General features: G+C 38.5%; 1 protein-coding gene across 8 annotated transcripts in view; it reads right to left on the reverse strand.

The window, feature by feature from the left end:
• LOC107857621 overlaps window positions 1-24,370 on the reverse strand; it is a 66,552-nt gene that overhangs the window by 36,413 nt on the left and 5,769 nt on the right. For 4 of the 8 annotated variants that reach the window (XM_016702468.2, XM_016702472.2, XM_047406492.1 and 1 more), the window contains 7 exons: window positions 23,467-23,689; window positions 23,246-23,344; window positions 22,547-22,716; window positions 17,953-18,095; window positions 14,634-14,808; window positions 13,967-14,561; window positions 12,684-12,713 (listed from right to left, as the gene is read on the reverse strand). In XM_016702468.2, the coding sequence (XP_016557954.1) occupies window positions 12,684-12,713; window positions 13,967-14,561; window positions 14,634-14,808; window positions 17,953-18,095; window positions 22,547-22,716; window positions 23,246-23,344; window positions 23,467-23,689 (1,435 nt within the window). The remainder of the gene's footprint in view (window positions 1-12,683; window positions 12,714-13,966; window positions 14,562-14,633; window positions 14,809-17,952; window positions 18,096-22,546; window positions 22,717-23,245; window positions 23,345-23,466; window positions 23,690-24,370) is intronic. The other 4 variants (XM_016702470.2, XM_016702473.2, XM_016702469.2 and 1 more) reach the window with 3 other exon arrangements.

Here is a 24,370-nt window from a genome sequence, read left to right on the forward strand (position 1 = left end):
AACATTGCCAACCCTCTTCAAAACCAAGTACGGACCAACATACCGGGGACTAAGCTTCCCCTTCTTACCAAACCGTGTCACTCCCTTCATGGGAAATACCTTCAAGATCACCCTATCGCCAACTTTGAACTCTAACTCCCTACGTCTCCCATTCGCATAGGACTTTTGGTGACTTTCAGCGGCTTTCAACTTATTACGAATCACCTTCACCTTCTCCAAGGCTTGGTGAACCAAATCAGGGTCAAACAACTTACCCTCACCAACCTCATACCACACAATCGGAGAACGACACCTACAATACAATGCCTCAAAAGGAGTCATACCAATGCTAGAGTGATTATTATTGTAAGCAAACTCTATAAGAGACAAGTGGTCAACCCAACTACCACCATAGTCAATCACAGACGCACGAAGCATATCTTCCAATGTTTGAATGGTCCTCTCCGCTTGTCCATCCAACTGCAGGTGGAAAGCGGTACTAAGGCACATCTTAGTTCCCGAGCCTTTCTGAAACAACTTCCAAAAATGCGATGAGAAAGAAGTACCGCGATCCAAAATGATAGAAACAGGAGCACCATGCAACTTCACGATCTCCGCAAGATACAACTTAGCATAATCCTTCGCTGAGTAACTAGTCCTCATAGGTAAGAAGTGAGCGGATTTGGTCATCCTATCCACAATGACCCAAATCGAATCACATTGATTTCGAGACCGAGAAAAACCGGTAACAAAATCCATATTAATTACCTCTCACTTCCATTTGAGCAACTCAATCTCTTGATGCAAACCCCCGAGTCTCGTGTGCTCAACCTTCACTTGTTGACACACCATACACTTAGTCATATCCCGCTTCAAATTATGCCACCAATAGAACTCCTTAAGGTCATGATACATCTTCGTAGAACCAAGATGAATAGCATAATGAGATACATGTGCTTCGGCCAAAATCCTTTCCCTCAATCCATCGATATCGGGAGTACATAACCTACCTTGGTACCTCAAGATACCATCACCACCTATCACAAAGTCAACAACCTTTTGTTGACCGACATTCCTCTTAATCTTCATTAAATCAGGATCCAACATTTTCTTTTCATCTCAACAACAAAAGATGATTGTGATACCGGATGCACGAACTGACCACCATTCTTAGAGTCCCTGAGGCGAACTCCAGCTCCCTATGAGCTCATAGTCGCTAAGAGGAAGAAAAGCTTATTCCATCATTTCCAGGGGAAACCGAACACAAGTGAAGTTAAGCCGAGTCTGCTTCGCACCTTTGCTACCGGGGGCATTCACTGCCAGTCACTCCTAAATCTACCTGGTATGGATTGCTAAATCGATAAGGCTAGCCAAACGATGAATGTCCTTCACCAATTCCCGCTTATCCTATCCACATGAGCTAGACTCTCCATGGATAACCTGCTAAGAGCATCAGCAACACGTTAGCTTTACCTAGATGGTAATGAAGACTCATATCGTAGTCCTTCAACAACTCAAGCCACCTCCTTTGCTTGAGATTCCACTATTTCTGAGTAAACACATACTGGAGGCTTTTATGGACAGAAAAGATATCAACATGAACCCCATAGAGATAGTGACGCCAAATCTTCAATGCAAATACCACAACTAACAACTCCAAATCATGGGTAAGGTAGTTCTTCTCATGAACTTTCAATTACCTAGAAGCATAAGTTACCACTCTACCATGCTGCATCAATACACAACCAAGCCAAACACGAGAAGCATCACAATACACTACGAAGCCATCATTACCTTCGGGCAAGGTCAAAACCGGAGCTGAAGTCAACTTATCCTTCAGTTTCTCAAAACTACCCTCACACGTATCTGACCATAAGAACTTCACCTTCTTCTGGATCAACTTGTCAATGCGGCAGCTATAGTTGAAAAACTTTCCACAAATCTCCTATAGTAACCAGCTAAACCCAAGAAGCTCCGAATATCGGTTGGAGTCACAGGTCTAGGCCACTTCTTAACCATTGCAACCTTTTGTGGATCTACCATGATCCTCTCACTAGAGATAACATGACCAAGAAAAGTCACAGCATTTAACCAAAACTCACATTTAGAGAACTTGGCATACAAACGTTGATCCTTCAAGGTCTGCAACACAGCACGAAGGTGATCGACATGATCCACCTCACTCTTAAAGTAGACCAAGATGTCATTAATGAAGACAATGACGAACAGATCCAGAAACTGACGAAAGACCCTATTCATCAAATACATAAATGCCGCCGGAGCATTGTTCAACCCAAAAGACATAACTAGGAACTCATAGTGACCATACCGGGTCCTGAAAGCAGTCTTAGGGATATCCACCTCCCTAATCTTAAGCTGACGATAACCTGACCTAAGATCAATCTTAAAGAAACACTTCGCACCTTGAAGCCGATCAAACAAATCATCGATCCTAGGAAGAGGATATTTATTCTTTATAGTCACCTTATTCAGCTAACGATAATCAATACACATCCGAAGGGAACCATCCTTCTTACGCACGAATAAGACAGGGGCACCCTAAGGAGACACAAATAAACCCTTTATCTAAAAGATCCTTTAATTTCTTCTTAAGCTCCTTCAACTCAGCTGGAGCCATTTTATAGGGAGGGATAAAGATAGGACGAGTGTCCGGAGCAAGATCAATCCCAAAATCAATTTCCCTATCGGGAGGAACACCAGGAAGATAATCATGGAAAACCTCGGGATACTCATTTACCACAAGAACAGATTCTAGAGAAGGACCTTCCGAGTTAGAATCCTTAACCCGGACCAAATGATACAAACACCCTTTGGAAATCAACTTTCGGGCTCTAAGATGTGCGATGAACCTCCCCTTAGGCACTAAAGAACACCCTTCCCGTACAATGACCGGCTTATTAGGGAATTTATACATGACCTTACGGGTCCGACAATCTAATGAAGCATAGCACGAATGCAACTAATCCATCCCCATTGTGACATCAAAGTCGATCATATCTAACTCTATTAAATCCACGAGATTTTCTCTACCACTAACAGATATCACACACCCCCTATAGACTCTTTTAGCAATCACAGTCACCAAACGAGGTAGAAACAGAAAAAGGATCCGAAACACACTCGGGACAAAAGACAAAATGCACAGCCACAAACGGAGTCACATAAGAAAGAGTGGACCCTGGATCAAGTAAACAATACACATCACGAGAGAAAAGTTTCAACATACCAGTAACGACATCGGGGGATGACTCAGAATCCTGACGAGACCCAAGAACATATAATCGATTCCGGCCAGTGTTGGTACCAGAAGCAGAAACAGATGCAGAGGCAGCACCCTTTGGTGCAGGAGCAGATAAAGAGACAATTGGGACCTTGTTTGCCCCAAAAGCCATTCTAACACGACAGTCACACTGCATGTGACCAATCTGACCACAATAAAAACATTTGTTCTTCCCTTCCTCATAGAACCCACGGTGCGACCGCCCACAAAATTTACAAGGAGGGTGGGATGGAGCCGATTGATCCCCACTAGCCTGAGATTGGGCACCTGTGCCCGGACCCCACCATCATGCTGAGACCGACGATCACCCGATGACTTCGAGTAAGGAGTACTAGCCGTGAAGAGAACCAAAACTCCTCTACTTCTTCTTAGGCCACTTACCACCATCTCTACCACTCTGCTCAGAAGGCCTAAATTTCTTCCCCTGCCTCTCACTAAACTCAACCTGCTTCCTTTTCTTTTCCTCCACTTACTGCATGTACACCACCAACCTAGAGATGTCCATGTCTTTGATCAACAAAGCAGCCTTACTCTCAAGGATCAACTCACGAGACAGTCCTAAAGCAAACTTACGCATTCTAGCCCTCATGCTAGAGACCAACTCAGGAGCATACCTGGACAGCTGATGAAATTTCAAGGCATACTCCTTGACAGACATCCTACCTTGCCTCAAATTCACAAACTCTTCCACCTTTGCCTTCTTCAACTCCTGAGGAAAGAAGCGGCCCAGAAACGCACTAGAGAAATCCTCCCACAAGGTAGAACCAGCATTCTCTCCCCACGACTATTCCCATTCTTCGTACCGTTGGTACGCCACATCTTTCAATTGGTAGGCAGCAAACTCAACACCTTCAACCTCCGAAGCATGCATAACCCGGAAGATCTTCTCCATTTCATCAATGAAACTTTGAGGATCCTCCTCAACCTTTGTACCAGTAAACATAAGAGGATGCCTAAGTTACTCGGACTCTTCACTTTCGGTACCGCACCCATGTCGACACGACATGGGTGTGGGATCCGTTTGACCAAAATCGATTGGGAAAGTGCGGACAGATTTAAGAAGTTATGCAATCAAAACAAAAGCTAAGATGAAATTGAAGAAAATGGAATGCCGTGTATATAGAAATTTTTATGTTATTCTTTTCTTTTTATCTCCTTTTAGGACTTTCTTCTTGGAACAATATTTTGTCCTTTAATTTTTCACATAATATCTCATAATTTATGTTTTATAACTCTACTTTTAGATATTTAAACTATTTTTCGCCGAATCCCAGCACCCGTATCCATCTCCCCGAATCTTTAAATTGAGACCGTGAAGGATCCAACCTTTAGATCCGTACCCGTATCAGACACCCGCACCCGAGTTCGAGCAACTTAGAAGGATGCAACCTCATGAACTAGCCAACCCTTGTGGACTCAGAAAATGGAGTAATAGGAACACCACGCTCAGACTGAGACACTACCAACTGAGTCAACAGAATAATGGAGCGACGAAACTCAGCATTAGTAACCTCCCCTTGAGGCGACTGAGTATGAGTAGCGCCCTCAGGAGTAGGGTTAGTAGGGACAGGTGGAACCCACGAAGACAGTCAAATGCAGCGAACCTTAATCGGGTCTAGACTCCAGAGGTTGAGCATGTCCCATTAACATTGTCCCCAGTTAGGACAGAGGAGTTTACATGACCATCAGATCGTCTTGGAAGCATGATCGGAAAGGTGAGCAAACAGAAATCAGAAGGATCCAAGACCTCAAACTCCATAGCTCGAAGTAAGACAACAAGAAAGTGAAACATTCCTAAATGTCTCATAGTCTCTCTTATAAGTGTCGTGCGTAAACACCCACAAAAGAGACTCTACTCAACACGACTTTGTGGACTCTCAATTGACCATGAACCTAGGCTCTGATACCAACTTGACACGACCCAAACCAGGGCCTTGTCGTAATGAGCATCTCAAGCCCAACAACGACCAAAGATCACCTCGTTACCCAATCCAACCAACAAACATATACCCTGAGTCGGATGAATTCCAAATATATAACAAGATAAGGTGATTAACAACACCAAGACTTTGGGATAGGTCCAAGACCATGACCAATCCAAACAAGTCTAACCGTCCAATGCCCAACCAACAACCATAACAAAACCAGAATAATAACAAAGTCCATATCTATACAATAATGTACCCAAGTCCACAATTTATCCATATAAAGCCTCTAAAAGAAATACAAGAATATCCGATCAAAACATGTCCCCGACCATAGCCAAAACCAATGTCCAAGTCTAAACCAATAAAGACATAAGAAAACTCTTAAGGAAGAAATGAAGCCTTCCAAAGTATGGAAGCTCACCACTTCAAATCAACATAAGTTGTTCCCGAGTCCAATCACTGACCAGAAGATGTAAGAATATGACAACACCTGCATTGCGTGGGGATACAGCGTCGAAGACGGTTAGTGGTTGGAGCACTAACATGTAACTCAAGGATAAGGATAATATAATGCCAACAGTTCAAAACCAATCAACCAATGCATATAACCGCTGCAATACATACATATACATATATATCATGCCGGGATAAGGAACAAGATTAGCATGAACTTGAAATCATTAACCTGGGCTGTGTAGCATAACCGTCATATAACAAGGCACCCACGAGCTATATGGACCCAGCTCTCCCCTAGCTGGAAGGACCCAGATCGTGTAGTTGCAAAAACCAGAAATATCCATAATCGTATATGCCTGTATGGGGGACTCGAACCTCCCAGCATAATCAAGGTGACTTAAGCACCACTACATATATCATGGGGGACTCGAACCTCCCATTCATATATTCATTCGGGGGACTCGAACTACCTGATCATAAAGGCACCTGCACCGGCTAGCGTGGTTTCCAGTGTTAGTCCTTCGGACTCCACTTTCAAAGCCCGGACACACATCCCGTTTTAAAGCCCAATTTAAAACCATCATTTCAGATGCATAATCTATAAGCCAATTACTTACCAAAGGCACTTCATTGGTATCGTCATAGCAACACCACTTGCAAACGTACCACATGATATTACCATTATCAATCAACCAATCATTCATTTGACTTTGGGACTCGAACCCATTGTCTAACAAAGACACCAATTCAATTCAAAGTTTAGGGACTCGAACCCATTGTCAAGTAAAGACATAAATCAATTTAATGTTTAAGAACTCAAACACTTTTAGCCAATTAAACCACCAAAGTTACTATTTAAATCATTACATGGCCAACAAGGCCTTTACAAAACCATCTACCAACCATCCATATTCATTAGGCCAATGCCTTAGTTCAGCATACCATTAATATGTGACTAGTTTATTCTCTTAGGCATTTTCACAAACACTTTGAAGGCGAACCATTACCAAGACCAAAACTACAGTAAAAACCATCAAGTTTAGGGTTACCCATGACCCATTTGTTAAACCACAATTACTAAGCACCCACATGTGCAAACCATCACCAAAAACATGTATAAACACAATTTAAACTGAGAGTAAGCAATACTCAACAATATGTATCAAAACCCTCAACACTGGTTTTCAAAACCACTATTTATGAATCATAATCAATGTTTAAAAACACATTATATTTGAGAACTAACAATGAGGGAAGGGTCACATGTCTTATTCACAAAGATTCACGGAAGGAACTTGACCCTTGAGCCTCTAGATGAACACTTAAAGAAAACCCTAGCCTAATCTTCAAGAGAGAGTTTTGGAGTGTTTGATCTTTCAAAAGTATGTTATAGGAGGCCCACAACATGTTATAAGGCGTGGGGACTTAAAAGGGTTTTGGGGTGGGAAATGTTTGGAATACCCTCAGCTTAAAAGCTGAAAACATGATCGCAGGAGGGTACGACCACTCCACCCAAACTATACCCTAACGTACAAGTGGTACCCACCACTCGTACCCTAGGCATCAACTTGGACTCCAACACTGACCAACATACGAGTTCCTAGACTAACTCGTATCCAATCATACGATTGGTACCCCCCTAACCGTACCCTTGGCAGAATTCTCTAGGCTAGACATAGGACATCACACAATTTAATACTATAGCCCTCGTACCCTAGCTTACGACAAGTAAGATGTCCACTCGTGCCTTGGACAGAATGCAACCCAAACCACACTAATCATCATAAGAGTTGAGGAACCTAAATCGTAACCACATCATACAAGAAGTACCCACAAGTTATATGATGTCCAGTGAGCTTAAAATCAAGAATTTTCTAAGGGTCAAAACTAGGGTGTTTCAATGATAGTCCAAGAGATTATGATTGACATGGTGATGAGAATTACCACATCGGAGACAAATATGAGATGCATCGAACTTATGGCTCTTATGATGAACATGAAGGAGTAAAAGTATCTTAAGATGAATTTGATAGTAAAGATGAAAGGTATACATGTTCTCATATTACACACCGTGGTGATGAAGACGATGTGAGGTACGATTTTTCCTCCCACATGTCTTGTGAACTCTTTGTGAAGTATTGTGATAGAAGGGGTAGTTGTGGGAATGAATTACCCTTCTTGTCTTGTGCTACTTACTATCCTAGTTGAGGGGGTATAGATGTGTGGGTGGAGCCAATTCAAAGAATCATGTAGACCATAGTCAAAGAACATTCTCTACGTCTTATGGTGCAAGAACTTGTACTTCTTTTACTCATTCCAATGTGACTAGTTCTCCATATGGTAATGATGTTGGAGGAATGATGTTGGAGGAAGGGTGGGAGGATCAATGAGCCATAGAAGTAAGGAAATTCACTGTTTCAAGAAGTGTATGACTCGGAGAGGCAAAATCTTGAAATAAAAGTTACAAGTGCACTCCCAATTGAGAATCCTAGTACTTTAAGGATGAACAAATTGTTTTTTTCCATGCTAATAACTCTTGAAAGATCTCTCAAATGGTCTCCAACCTTGATACCAAGTAGTCGAAAGCAAAAAAAGCTATTCCTTGTGGAAATATGCTTGAAGAGGATCTGATAAATGAAATGATAGCCACTCCTAGCAACCCAAAGTGGAAGTTAGAGGTGAAGGGATCTCCAAACCCTTCCTAGGAAATTCTAAGCACTTGTCCTAACTCCAATAAAATAGAGAGACAAAAGATCAAGAGAAGTGAGTGTGTGATATGTGACAACTCTAGAGAGGAAAAATGAGAGGTTGTGAAGAATGATGTGAGAGGGTTTGTCAAAACCTTATACCAACTTTTGTAACTTTTCTTTCTTTTCTAGTTGTCTTAGATTCTTGTGCCGGTATCCTTGGAGACAAGCCTAGTGAGGCACCTCGAGCAATGAAGAATCATGGGGTGCTAGAAAAGCTTTCCAACGGAGCAAATATTCTCCAATGTTGAAAAGCAAGGTGAATGCAATCCTTCCTATGAGCTACAAGGTAACAGATAAACCTTACACTTTGTCAAAAGTAGAAGATCCTTGTGTGGCTAGTAGCCAATTGAGTGTAAGTGATGCATGTATATGTGTGAGCTTAAAAATTCTTTGCCTTATGATGATCTTGATGACACCTTGTTAGATAGTGATAATATATTTGTTACGAGTGTTCATACACTAGTTGATGTTATTGACGACCGAATTGATTCTTCTTATAAGATCAATTTGTGTCCCCCTAGTGTTGACACTTGTGCCTTGATTCTTTTTCATGTTTTGATAATGTGCATGTTGAGATGTGGATACACTAGTTGGCCCTATTGATGACCGAATTGATTCTTCTAGTAAGATCAATTTGCATCCACCTAGTGTTGCTACATGTGCTTTGAATGATAGTTCATTATCAATTGATATTGGTGTTAATCAGCTCGTGTGTGATAATGACCTACTAAATGAGGAGTTTTGTGATGAACTTAAGGAACCTCAATTTAGTGTTAGCATTGATATAGTTGGTCATGCAGATAATCATGTAAAGTCATTACATCGAAATAATGAATCCTTGAATGTGATCCCATTTCTTGTTCTTTTTATGAGGATTTTGAAGTGGAATGTGTTTCAAGGATAATTCTTGTTTGAGGTTGACATGACTAATGAAGGTGAAATGCATAGTGGTGTGTCATGGCATGATAGAAGTGTAGCCCCTCTTGAAGGCTACCAAGTGATTGAGAATCCACTATGGCATGATGACACATTTTCCGAAGATAGAACTCTCTTCTTGAAAGATGATAGTACCTCTATTAGAGGGGTTAGTGGTCAAAAGAAGAGAGGTTGTATGTTCTCCGATGACCCCTTCATTCTTGAGTAACCTTTAATTGATCAAGGCCTTAATGCTTGTGGATAAAAGGGTGATTCTATAGCACACCTTAGATGAAGTTCATTTAAGTAATACCCTTCCTTACTATTTGTTTGCATACAATAACCTTTTTCTCAAATGTGGTCTCATACTTGTGAACCCCCAAGGCAAATGTATCATTGCCTATGCTATGTTGGGAGTTGCCCATGTTCTTGCATCCTTGGTTGACATACTTGTGCTTAAGTTGTATGGACCACAACTAGTGGGTGCTAAGTTTGCTTATTTGTTTCTATGATAGTCCATGGATATTGAAAGCTCCGTGTCACCTTCATAAGGTTGGACAAGTTGAAGTTTCAAATGGGACTCTTGGAAGTATGCTTCATACTATGCTAGGAGGGACTCCAACTCAATAGGAGTATTATTTGATATGTACTGATTTGACTCCTAATAGATTCCTTGACCATTCTAGTAACTTGGGTTCGTTGGTGCAGTTCCTTTCTCAATAGAGAGGGTTGTTTTGTGCTTAAAATGTCTCTTCTTAATTCTCAAAAAATGTCTCGTTCTTATCTACCGGTGTCCTTATCTTTTGGCACGCCCTACATGAGAATAGTGTAACACTTTTCTCTACTACCTTTTTGTTTATGATGATACCAATGATGGTATGGAATTTGTTTTGTATGGAGGAAGAGATATGTGGGTTTTTTACTTCTTTGACACAAATGAACCCTTATGGTTGATTGCCCTTTTTTTCAAATGGGAATCTTGGAAGCATGCTTGATACTATGATAGGAGGGACTCCAACTAATTGGGAATATTATTTGATATAGAGTGATTTGACTCCTAATAGATTCCTCAACCATTTTAGTAGCATGGCTTTGTTGGTGCGCTTCCTTTCCATGGGAAGTTGCTTAACAGAATGGGTTGTTTTGTGCTTAAAATGACCCTTATTATCTACTGATCTCCTTATGTTTTGGCATGCCCTAGATGAGAATAGTGAGCTTAACACCTTTCTCTACTACCTCTTTGCTTATGATGATATCGATGATGGTATGGATGATGGTATGAAATTTGTTTTGTATGGAGGCAGAGATATGTGGGTCTTTTACTTCTTTGACCCAAATGAACCCTTATCGATAATTGCCCCCTATCTGGTGAGGTATTACTGTGAGGCGATAAAACAATTGTGTCTTATGGCTCCTAAATCATGTGATATCATCTCTTGGGATTCTTGATGCCATTAAGAACTTTGTGGTTTCCTTGTCTCATGATGTTGCTTGTAACCAATTCCTTTGTAGCTTATATGATGAATGGATCTTATTCAACACGAAGAGTAGTTGGTTGTATTTTAAATGTATGCTTCCTTGGCAAGTTGGTGTGATTGATAACCCATGTGCTAACCCTCATACTAGGAGGATATGTTTGTTGTTTGTCATTCTCATGTTTTTGCAAGGTTCAGATTCGAGGACGAATCATTTTAAAGAAGGGGACGATGATACGAGCATGGTTAGCATGGGACACATTAGAAGGGGCTTCTACATATGGATGATCGCTTGGAGCACAGAGGAAGCCATGGAGCAACAAATACACAAAGCCATGGAGCAACAAATACACAAAGCCATGAGCAATCAAGATTACATTTGGGAAATGGAGAAGGCCCTTGTGGGTTATTTCTAAAATAGTCACTTTTAGACTATTTTTGTAATAGGCTATTTGTGAAAAGACAAGGATTATAAATAGTTGTTTTAGCAATTTTCATTACTTAGATTTTGGATGATTAAATTGTCTTGAATAGACTTGATATTTAGTTACTCTAGGTTAAGATATTGGGTTCAATTCCAATTGTTAGTTTAGATCGAGTGATTAGGGTGGATTTCCAAATTGCTTGTGTTATCTTCTTCGCTTGATTGATCATCGAATTATCATATTGTCAATTCAATTTGGTTTCTCGTGCATTTGATTGAGTTTTCTTTCTCCCTTAGTTTAATTATTGTTCAACTGAGCGTTACTTTCTTCACTTCTCATCTCTTATTTCTCAACTATATTTTAATTTTGTTGTTTAATTCCACGTTTTCGATATCGATTGTAGTTGTCTGATTAAGGTCGTTATTAACGACACAATCCATGTGAACATCGTTATGCTTCTTTTATTGGACTCAAAGGAGATGAACAAGGGTGTACTGAGAAAGAAGAGGAGGTGAAAGAGTTATCATTGTGCAGCTCTAACCAAATTCATTATATATTATTAATTTATTGTTTAATCTATAAAAGTAGGTTATGCAGTATGTAAAAGAATCAAAATACCCTCCCAAGCTATGGTATTATTCTTCTTTTTTCCTTTGTTATTGGGTATGTATCATACAGATCAATATTATGTATAACTATACATTGGTTATTAAGTAATTTCTTATCTATCTTTCAACGTACGTAATTTCATTAATTATTTATTGCCAATTTTATCAACTTTCACATATTTCTTATATTTGTTTGTGCGCGGTTTAATTTGTTTAGCAATCAGATGTTAAGAGTGCAATTAGAGAAAAAAAAAAAAGTGCAATTAGAACTAATGTTGAAAAGAGTTTACAAAGGACATGGAAAGGAGTTCAAGCTTTTTTAAGTCTTATTAGAATTTCCTTTTGGCTGGTCTTTCCTTTTTTTTTTAGGCATCAATTTTTTAGAATTTTGTATGAAGGAAGTGACTATACTAAATTCTTCATCTCTACAAGTTTCACATGATATCAAATTATTTTGCATGCAACTGCTAAATCAATGTAATAACACTCAATTTTAAGGCTTTAGAAATATACGATTGATATTAATCATTTTTACAGGAACTCAATTTTTAAGAAAATTTATTTAATAATGAGACACGCAAAACAAATTGTTCGCCTCTTTTACCCTTAAGAATAAATTTCACACTGGATAGAATTGTAATTTATTACTTTCCTTATTGTTAAAATTATGCATTCAATTAATATCCAAATATTTAGGACTTCAAAACCAAATAAATTTATATTGTGCACCATTTTTCTTTTTGAAATTGAATTTATATTGTTCACCATAAAAAAGGAAAAAAGGAGGAATACGTGAAAAACTCATAGCAAAATTGTCGTATGTTCTAGCTTTGTGGACAGAGTTACCTGGTATCCCGTGGAATTAGTGAGGGCAAGCTGGCCATGACACCGCGGTTATAAAAAAAAAACACAAAAAATGTTGTATGATAAAAAAGGAAAAGCAAGAACAAAATAAGTGGAGAACTCATTCTTTGATTAGTACATCTAATGTAGAGTAATTGTCCTGGGTTAAAAGGAGAAATTAGTTGGAGAATATCTATGGCATTTATTAATTTAATATCCCTATTAAAAAGCCTAAAAAATCATTGGCTACTATCGAAATTTCTATTCTCCATGGACACTAGGGTTTAGTTTCCTGGCAAAATAGTTTTCAAAGCAAAATAGTTTAAAGTCATGAAGCTCCTTTTTTTGTTTTTTTTTAATGATTGTGGTGTTCGGGCCAACTTGCGTTTTTAAAATTAAATTTTACACTAGATACATAAAATAGTTATTTAATTATTTCTAATTTTAAAATCAACTAAATTTTATATATTGCTAAAAAATTTTCAACGTAATAGCCTAAAATCATGAAATTTCTTTGTAACATGTTAGTTGACTTTTTTACATTTAAAAATAGGGAAAAGGGTCCAAAATATACCCAAACTTCGATGAAATTTGTTGCAACAGGCCTAAACTTTGCGGGGGTACTATGAACCCCCCACCAAACTATTTATTAGTATATTTTAATGACGTTTATAAGTTAATAAATAGATAAAAATTATTAATAAATAAATAAAAAAGTTTAGTGCAAATAAATGTCAGTAAAAAACGCTAATAACTAGTCTAGGAGGGTCATAATACGCTAATAAATAGTCTAGAGGGTCATAGGACACTCACAAAGTTCATGCGTGTTACAACAAATTTCATCAAAGTTTGGGTATATATCAGACCATTTTCCCTTAAAAATAATATACGTCTTTTTATTTTTAACATGTACACACGTGCACGTACGCTAAATCTAGTTTAACACTAATAAGAAAAAACAACCAAAGGGAGCCACAAATAAGTGGAGCTGCTAACTACTCTAAAATCAAAGATGTTCAGAAGACATACAAACAGTGAACAACAATCAGGCTACCTTCTTAATTCCCTAGAAAAATAGACTGCAGTTTTTCAACTTTACACTGCTTTTAACTATAGGATGAACTGAAGTATTCACTATATAAGATAGTTTTCCTTTATGCAGAAGTGTACTTAGCAGGGATCAGCTATAAAAGAGAACAAGCAGCAGAAATCTCCAGAATCACAGGAATGATACATTAAGCAAAATAAAAAAATAAGAAAATCAAAGGCAAAGGGTTCATTTATACCTGCATTACAGCTAAATTAGTATCAATTCCTTCAACTTTGACTTGGTCAACTGTTGCCTGTGCAGCTTCAGCTCTTCCAATGTTCTTTATTGACTGCTTGACAGCATTTTCCAGAGGATTTACCTCACCAACAAAGACATCTCCTACTAAAGTTGTTGCTTCTCCAATTAAGTCGACCTCCTTGCATGAGATAATTCCAAGTCTACATAGTGACACCCGTGATACTGGGTGTATCACCTGTCTCCTTGTACTAGGAGAACTCAATAATCCTCGTCGATTGCCGGAAGATTTCATGAGTTTCAAGCGGCTTGATAAAGTTTCCAAGATCGCATCTCCTCTAGGAAGACTTTCTGCCAAGTTAAAACACAGTAGGGTTTTGTAACTGGAACAAGATACCTTAAAAGCCTCTCTTACTGCCCTGTATCTGTAGATTCCAAGAACAGCCCTAGCAAGTGCTTCGGACTGCTGACCCTCTTTGAGATTATACTTCCGAGCAAAATTGTGAACGTGGAAGATCTCGAGACAGATATCCAACCAATAGTCACGTCTTGAACTTCCTTTAAATTCCGGAAATTCAAAATATACAGGATCCACCCTGTATTAACTTAAAGTTATAAGTCCCTGGTGAGTTAAAGTATATAGCTTCAACTGCAAACATTAAGCTTACATAGATGAGGACTTGTACATAACAGCTTTGTCAAAAAGGCGAGCACCTAAAGGTCCAGTAAGCTCAGGCTTAATGATCTGTTTCAAGTCGGATGCTAGATCATATCTCACTGCTTTATCATATAAGCCCATTCCAGACTCGAAGTAGAGAGCATAGTTGGTTAATGTCAACCTTCCTGGATGAAAAAGAAGGTGGAAGAATAAAGCATCTTAGCAACTCAATTAAGCTTTTAGATGGGATGGTTACACAATTCAATATGTTATTAGAGTACGCAAAGGTCCTTCTTTCCAGCCTCACCGCCACCTATTACCAAAAAAGAATATTCACATGATTGGTCTATGCAAAAAAAATCGGACTCACATGTGAATGGACGTGTTGGAAGTCTTGAAGACAAAATTAAGTAAATAATAATGTGCTCTCTAACAGCTTAAAGCCAATGTCGTGAAAAGATCGGTTTAAGCAATGAAGCGAAGCGAGGCGAGGGTCGGACAATGCAAAGTGAATGAAGGGGTCGCTTCTATCCCTGAAGCGTGAAGAGAGGTAGCAACGACGTGGTCGCTTCTTGTTTTAAAAATGCAGCTTTTCTGAACAAAAACAAGAGGTAGGTATCCTGCACCCTGAGGACTTATAATCGTCATACACGTTCAATCTAAGTTGCTCAGACTCTCCAAAAATATTGCCGCACCCGTGCCGGATCCTTCAGAAATACACTATTTTTGGAGGATCCGACACGCAACCGTAGACATTTTTGAAGAGTCTAAGCAACTTAGCGTTCAATATCAGGCGCAGATGATTCATCTCCTACACCAGACCCGACGCCTACTGCAGACTTGTCTCCTCCTAATTAACCGACTGCACTTCGAAAAGGTATATGATTCACTCGTAATACTAACTCTCATTAGACTCTTTTAAGTTATCTTCGTTTGTCATCAATCCATTACGCCTTTGTATCATCGTTTGTCTTCAACTCATTATGCCTTTGTATCATCTTTGTCCTTTGTTTCCATCCATAAGTCTACATGCAAAGCATTTTCTCATCCAGGATAGCAAAAAGCTATGATTGACGAGATGTCTTACTTTACATGCGAGTTGTACTTGGGAGTTTGTTTCTCTACCTCCAGGTAAATCTATTGTTGGTTGTCATTGGGTTTATGTAGCCAATGTTGGTTAAGATGGTCTTGTCAATCGACTTAAGGCTCGCCTTGTTGCTTAGGGGTATATACTCAGATATTTGGGCCTGATTACAGTGATACTCTCTCTCGTGGCAAAAATTGCACATGTCTGTCTTTTTCTATCACTAGTTATGGTCCACTATTGGTCTCTTTAAAAGTTGGACATTAAGAATGTTTTCTCCTGACCTTAAGAAGGAAGTTTATAAGGAGCAACCACCTAGTTTTGTTGTTCAAAGGGAGAGTAGCCTGTCGTGTCGATTGCGACGGCCATTTTATGGTTGAAACAATCACCTTAATCCTGGTATGGGAAGGTCAGCACACTAATTCAGGATTTTAGCATGACCCATAAAGAAGTTGATCACTCTGTGTTTATCAATATTCTGGTCCAACTCTGTGTAATTTTTTAGTGGATTATGTTGATGATATCGTTATTACCAGCAATGAACAGGGTGGTATCACTAATCTAAAGCAATAGCTCTTTCGGCAGTTCCAAACTAAGTAGTTGTTTGGCCATGAGAATTTTTTCACTTTTTTCGAAAAATTATTTCACTTTTGTGAAAATAGTAGTGTTTGGCCATAAGAATTCCAAATTGTATTTGGAGAAGTGAAAAACAAATAAAACTTGTTTTCACTTTTTTCACTCCTACTTCTCTCACAAATTTCAAAAACTCCAATTTATATTCATGGCTAAACACAAATCCAACTCCCTCTAAAAAAAATTATGATTTTTATGGTCAAACGGGGCCTAACGACCTAAGCAGACTGAAGCACTTTCTAGGTATTAAGGTTGCTCAATCCAAAACAGGTATTGTTATTTCGAAACACAAGTATGCCTTAGACATTATTAAGAAGACAGGAAATGATAGGATGACTCATTGACAATCCTATTGAGTACCTGAATGTTGAACTACTGCCAATTCGGGTATGGGGGGTTGCAGTTAGTGATCTTGGAAGATATAGGTTGTTGGTTGGTAAGTTGAATTATCTCACAGTGTTTACACCTGACATTTTTTTTACATGTGGGTGTCTTACGTTCATTTATAGATACTTGTGAAAGTCATTTTCATTTATAGATTCTACTTGCGAAAGTCATTTTAATTTATAGATTCTCCTTGTATAAGTTATTGAGATGCAATCTGCATTATTCGATATATAAAGTCAACTCAAGGTAAAGGACTACTCTTTGAGCATCAACGGCATGAGCAGATTGTTGCATATACACACAATGATGGAGCAGGATTACCTTCGGATAGATGCTCTACATCTAGATATTGCGTTCTAGTCAAACACAATTTAGCGTCTTGGGAGTATAAGAAATATGGTGTAGTTGCTCGATCTAGTGCAGAAGCATATATCGAGCAATGATTGTGGCAACTTGAGAGATAGTTTGGATTACACAGTTGCTCAGAGAGCTAAACTTTGAAGAAATCAGTTAGATGGAACTTATGTGTGATAACCAAGTGGCCCTTCACATCGCATCAAATCTGATATTTCATGAGAGGGCCTAGCACATTGAGATGGACTATCACATTGTCAAGATACACTCCAGAGATATTGCTACAAAATTGTGTGAAGTCAATCGATCAGCTTGCAGATATTCTCACCAAGTCTCTCACTAGTCCTCGTATAAATTATATCTATAACAAGCTCGATTTGTGACTTGTATGCATCATCTTAAGGGAGAGTGTTAGAATAGGAATGGGATTTGAATATAGTATCCTACCTGGAAAAGGATTGTTGTGTAGCATATACAAATAGGGATCATTGTAACTATGTAGATACACAATTCAATAATATTTTTCTCCATTATTTCTCACATGTTTAATATGGTAAAATTTAGAGCTTCTTATAGAATTTTGAAGAAATGCAAGATTCACATCCTCTCGGCATTGCTGCCACTTGTCACTTCCTAAACTCGAAAACTAAGTTTTCCAAAATCTGCAAACAAATTGTTTTCAGAAATTCCTTCTTTATACATGCAATTTTCAACTTTCCATTTCAAAGCAGAGTTAGTCAATAAATTCAGAAGCATCTTTTTGTTGCATATTTCAAAAGAAATAAACTTTCGTTGATGATTTTAGCGTAGTTATAGTATTCAAAGCATCAGACATGCAATCATTCTTCGAGAAAAAAAGGCAATGGCTTACCAGGCCATGCAGATATTCCAATATGTTCCAAAACAGGTTGTGTGGGAACTGTACCATCCACCTCTAGCATTGTCTCTTCCCCTGCAAGCGAAAGGTTGGACACCATTTGAAGTCCATTGAAATTCAGGACAGCCTTTATCACCCTGCAGTAAAGAATACGATTAAGGATATAACTTATTAGTAAGAATTCATTAAGCCCCAGATTTTAATCTGGCTATACCTAGACGTCATATCCAAAGCAAGTTTACAAGTGCATCCAAATAATGTATGTAAAGTTCCTCAAACACATATTTATCATGACGATTCTGCTAACATGGTAGAGGGAGGGAAAGAGAGAGCACCCAACTGGAGACTGATATATGATTCTTCCTGCTCATGGAAAAATTCAATCATATAGTTTATAACACAAATTAGAAGGCCAGAATCACAAAAATTCTCGTCTGATGCTTTTGTTAATAATTAATTTTATATATAGGACTGCTATCAGATAACTATACGAAGGGATCTATTTCGGCTCTAATATATACTAATCACACCTAACCAATAAGCTTATAACATTTGGACCATATTCAGAATAGAAAATAGAAAATTGTTTGCTAGAGTGAGACTCCCTGTTCTTTCTAACTGTTGTTCCCAGAACAGGTCGTTTGAGATCATAGAATGCAAAATTGAGACAGATTGCTGATACAAGTGGGTCAAAAGCAGATGAACTGTGTCAGACGAACTCCGATAAACTCGATCTTATCAAGTCCTACAGCAAACTTCAAAGGTCCAGGCAAACTTTGCAGGAGATGGAGAAGTGGGACAAGTGCACGAATCTTTTGGTCTTCTAAAAAGCCAATGATTTGGGGGAATACGTGTGAATTGTCGCAATAAATGGAACCAGGAGGAGCATGACAATAATCCACAAGATCATCCAGAGTGAAAATATAACATAACGAAGAAAATGCAAAATGGCATACCCGAGATTTCAAGATATGCACTATCACTATGCATGAATCTTTTCATATTAAACAATATCTTAAAGCGACTTTCCAAGTTAGATCAAACTAATGCTTTACCATCTTTCGAGCATCAGGAGAACTCCATCTCCACTCACAATGAAAGTTCTTAAGTTTTCAGAGAAAGTTTTTTCCTTTACTTAGAACTTCAATCCAACCAGTCAAACCTCGTTAGAGCAACCGTTCGTTATAACAGCATTTCTTCGGAACTGCTTTTTCATGTTATATTTTATTTCTACATAATTGCATTCTACCTATAACATTAGTAACATTCATTGTAACGGTAGACTCTTTGTAAAATTACTCCTCTATAACAGTCATATTCAAATATTGTGTAATACTATTTTGTATAAAATATATAAGATATAAAAGTGAATTATTAAAATATTCATGGTAATCACCGTTAATGTGGTAATCACCGTTAATATAAAATATATAAGATATAGTAATTTTAAATTACAAATATCCACAAGGAAAAAGAATGCATTTAAATCGTGCCAAATAGTTATGGTCATAACTTCGTGAGGATAGACTACTCGTAATGACCCTCCAGGTCATTTTCATCTTTTTCGTGCTTTTCTTTCTGTGTAGAGCATTTCCTATAGCTGTCCCAAGTCATTTAAAACTTGTTGGGACTAACAGTTCTGTTTTCGGGTAATTCGTTTGATATTTATGTTAAATTTTCCTGTTTGGGAGCTTTTGAAGTTGAAAAAATGGTCTCGGGCCAAAACTTCAGGTAAATGACCTCGGATGACAATTCTAACAACTCCATTAGCTTCGGAATATCGATTAAAGGATAGGGGGACCTTTGATTCAAGTTCCGACGCTTTCGGGCTCGTTTTGGCTATTGATTCTAAATTGGTAAAAACAAGACATGGGGTGTAGGACCCACTTTTTGTCGAAACAACCTCTGTTGAAAATTCCGATGGTTCCTTCAGTCTGGAATGCAGAAATTGGCAAGTCAGCATAGCTCGTTTGCATGCACGGGATTTCAAACGAATCCCAAGCACCCCGTCCAAGAGTCCTTTTGGACTTAGCAAAAATTGTTGGTGCCATGCAGCTGGTGGACCCGCTTAAGCGGCTTGGAGACTGCTTTAGCAGCTAAGCACCGCTTAAGCAGAGTCTGCCCAGCTTGGCAGTGGTTGCTTAAGAGATCCTTTGTCGCTTAAGAGATGACCACTTAAGAAGTCATATGGTTGCTTAAGCATCAAATGTTGTGTATTATATATATGTTTTCCCCTTCAATTGTCAACTCACAATTTCTAAGTTTAAAACTACATTGTTGATAGTGTGAGCTCAAAAATAGTGGGGAAATCTTGAATTGAAGCTGGGAATAGCTAGGGGCGTTTAAGTGATCATTTTCCCATCGTTAGCTCATAAGTTCCCGGCCTAAATCTCGTTAATTCGATAGTTTACTTCTTGTTTTTGTTTTAACTTTCCAAACTATTTGAACTCGAAATCGAAGGTTGGTCATGCCCAATTTTTTAGCACAAGCTCATTGTTCCTCGAGGGACATTATTACGATTTCAATTTTGAATTATGCAAACGAACCCCACGAATTTTTTTTGCTCAATTTCTGGTCAGGAGCGTAAATTCGTAATATGGGTATCGTTGTTCTCGTCTTGACACCTACATTATTATTGTGATAGCGTGGCAGCAGTTGGAGGCTTCTCGAAAGGGAAAAACTCCAACATAGAGGATTTTGAGTGCATTCGACGGCGTCCAGGTAGGCTAGGCTTACCTTTCTTTAGACTTTACTCTTTTACAGTATTGGTATGACATTGCGCTAATTATTGGTGGGTTGCTATGCCTCGGATAGTTGTTCCGTGGATTCCTGATTATTTTAGACGATATAGGGGCCTTAGGATGAATTTCGGCCTTGATTCCCTTAAATCAGTAGTTTCTTCTCCTTTAGAACTTATCTTAACATACCTCGAGGCCCTTGGGACGAGATTTAGATGTCTTAGCCTAGGCTTGGGTAGCTGCTTGCCTTCTGTTGGGTTCTGGGGACTTGCAGTTAGCTTTAAATCTCCTGTTAAAATAGGTTAATTTAGGACGGCGCCCATTTTAAATATAAATAGTGATAGGATTGCTTTGAGAGGCTGGTTACTGGAATTTGGTTGACTTGTTCGATATATTATGCTCGTTAGCTTCGGATCCTAGGTATTTTAATATTTTGACCTTAAATTGCAATTTTCAACTTAATAAATGGAACTTAGTACTTTTTAAAGAATTTGGCCTTCTAAAATGGAAAAGAGGACTAGTTAGACATGATTTTAACCAGAACTCTGAATTATCACTACTTGTTGCATATTTAGATGTGGTTAGTCCAGCACCTGGTATTACTGATTATTATCTATTAGCTTTGGCTCAAGTTCGGCATTCATTATTACTGATCTCTAGTTGGAAATCCTGTTAGAGTTCGGTATGATTTAGGGTTATGGCTGGAGGAGGAATACACGTTACGCTAATCGCACATCCTGGCTCATTTTCACGTTTCTTACTATTGTACTTGGTTTTATACAGGTATTACTCCTTGTTTCCACCCATCGTGCTTATGGGGGGCTCGGTTGGGTTTTGTTGGGTTTATAGGGGTCCAGTTAGGTTATAGCTAGACTTTCAGTTTGCTCTTGAGTTATTTACTATCCATTATCACATTTGTTAGCATAACCCGTTATTTCCCTTCTGACTCCCTTTGTTATTGCCTCTTAGTATAGATTCGCACTTTATTATGCTTTTACTTTTATTGAGCACAGTCGGTCTATAATGCCTACTAAGTGTCCCATGTTTTTGGTACTTATCCTACGTTTCTGCATCTGTTTCACTAATGCAGACCTTAGTACGAGTCATCGTCATTGACAACACTCTCGAGCAGAGCTATAGATCAAGGATTAAGGTGATTTCATCATCCGAAGCTAATCCGTCTCCTGCTTTGTACTAGTTTTATTTTCTATCTTCGAAGACTACTTTGTATATTTTTGTACCCTGTTTAGTATTCCTTGTATGTAGTGGCTCTTGCACTGGGCTTACCAGGTCTTGGGGGATTCATTTTGTATATTTTGTCCCTTCCTTTCTTTTTGTATGTCATGCTTGTATATTTCTCCCTTATAGTTGCTTTAAATTACTGGTTTATCTTTGTTTATCTCTCTTTTGCCAAGCAGCCGGTCACTCGCCACTCCGGGCGATGGTTTTGGCTTATCTACTGGTGGGTTGAAATAGGTGCCATATTGCCCCGAGTTTTGGGGGGTTTGACTTTATTACATTCATAATCTTTTTGTTTTTTGATTAATTTGGTTAACAAATTCATTCCTTCTTCTTGGTCCAAAATTGTTAAAAAATTAGTATAGTTTTGTTTATAACAGCTAAATGAGATGTAAAAGTCAAATGTCAGTACACATATATAACAACACCTTAGTATAGTAAACATAAAATTTTCACACAAACGTTGCCCCTATATCAAGGTTTGACTGTAATCTCAGAAGATCTGATTTCTGTAACCAGCTTGATTTCAATCATTTGTGAGGAAGTAAATTACCCAAAGAATAATAAGGTAAAGTGGAGTCGAACAATTAATGCTCAAGAATGGCGCATACTTTTCAAGACTCCGAAGGTACTTGTCGTATATAAGAAAATGGAGCCGGTGACCTGAAGAACTTGTTAGGACATCAAAAAGATTGTGAACTGTTATAATTTCTGCAACAATAGCACAGGCAGGAGCTATCCGTGCGAATGAATCTGCACCAACTGTCTTTTTATCATCAACCTGACAAGAGACGAGAAATAAAATAGATAAAAAGAAGGCAGTTGAAAACTTCTGGACTAAATCATATGATGCCCTTCTAAAAAGGTTCTTTTTGCAATTCAACGCAACCACACGAAAGAATATATTTCTTTTTCTTTGGTTACAAATGGCTTTCCAATTCTATGGCCTTCAAAGAGGATAGAACCTTCTATAGTGGAGGTGTACAATTTTTGTCACTCAAAGAAAGTAGTAATCTAAGAAATTCTACTCCAATACTAGATACTCCCTTCATCCCATTTCATGTGATGCACTTAGACTATGCATGGAGTTCAGAAACATGGAAACATTTTAAAGATTTTGTGGTCTAAACAATCCATAGATATTTGTGTGGCTATAAATCATCTCTTTAAGGTAAATGGGAAGCTTAAGTTAAAAATTGTTTATAAACATAGAAAGGCATCATCCTCCTGTGGGCAGACTAAGAAGGAACGTGCATCACAAAAATTGAGACAAAGGGAGTATTAAAGGGCAATGTTAAATCAGTTACAACCTGAACAGCCATGTTTGTGGAATCCGAATAAAACAATGACCAGCTATCTTCATCCTCCACTTCCCTATTATCAGAAGTAGCAGTTTCCTGTGAAGACATCTTCATGACAGTACTGTTAGACGGTTCCACTTATAAATGGATAGCCAAACCTATGGCATAGCAAGCAAAATTTAGAAAAGAAAGCAATCTTGTAATAGAGTATATCTCATGTAGTTTAGTACTTGATTTCCAACACCAGGGGCCTCCCATGCTAGCATCATGTCGAACATCAACCGACGGAAATCCTTATCGCTCAGATAATCAGGACGGTCGGTTGCAACTTGAAGAGCTTGGAAGGAGCAAAATTCCAGAAAGTTCCTTGCATACACTAAGGGTTGTTTAACATCATCAGGAAGATCTGAATCAAATTGATGTTGCAACTCTTCAATCTCCACCTGCAAAATCCTGCAGTTGAGGCACGATAAACAATAAGTGATAAGATATCTCATAAACCAATATCTTAGCTTATAGGAATGATTAGAACTCTAGGGGCATTGTGGCAAGATTTTCACCAAGTCACCTCTTTTTCGATTACTATAGAAAAAGTAAAAAAGAAAAAATCCACCACCGAGTTCTTTCACGAAAAGGCTTAGGATGCATCTAGAATAGAATCAAGTTTGTCTATTGATTATTGTTAAGAGTCCCACATTGGTTGGGGAATAGATGGTGGTGTGCTTATATGGACTTAGGCAATCCTCCCCTCCTAAGCAATCTTGTGGGGTTGAGTTAGGCTCAAGAGTCATATTTTTACATGGTATTAGAGTCGGTTCTTTCCTATTTAAGTCCCATGTTATATTGTCCTCCAGTATGGCTTGGGCGTGAAGGGGTTGTTAGAGTGGGTTAGAGTCCCACATTGGTTGGGAAATGAATTGGTCTGCTCATATGGACGTGGGGAAGCCTCCCTCATGAGCTAGCTTTTGAAGTTGAGTTAGGCCCAAGTGTCATATTTTTACAATTATGAACAGAACAGAAGAACATACAGTAAGGAGAAATCTATAATCTTAGGAAATTGATGGAGTTAATTTATTTTTTAAGAAGCTGGAGGTTGTAGTAACCAAGCTGATTGGGCAGATTCTTTTCCACGGA

Source organism: Capsicum annuum, chromosome 2 (genome assembly GCF_002878395.1).
Source record: "Capsicum annuum cultivar UCD-10X-F1 chromosome 2, UCD10Xv1.1, whole genome shotgun sequence".
NCBI lineage: Eukaryota > Viridiplantae > Streptophyta > Magnoliopsida > Solanales > Solanaceae > Capsicum > Capsicum annuum.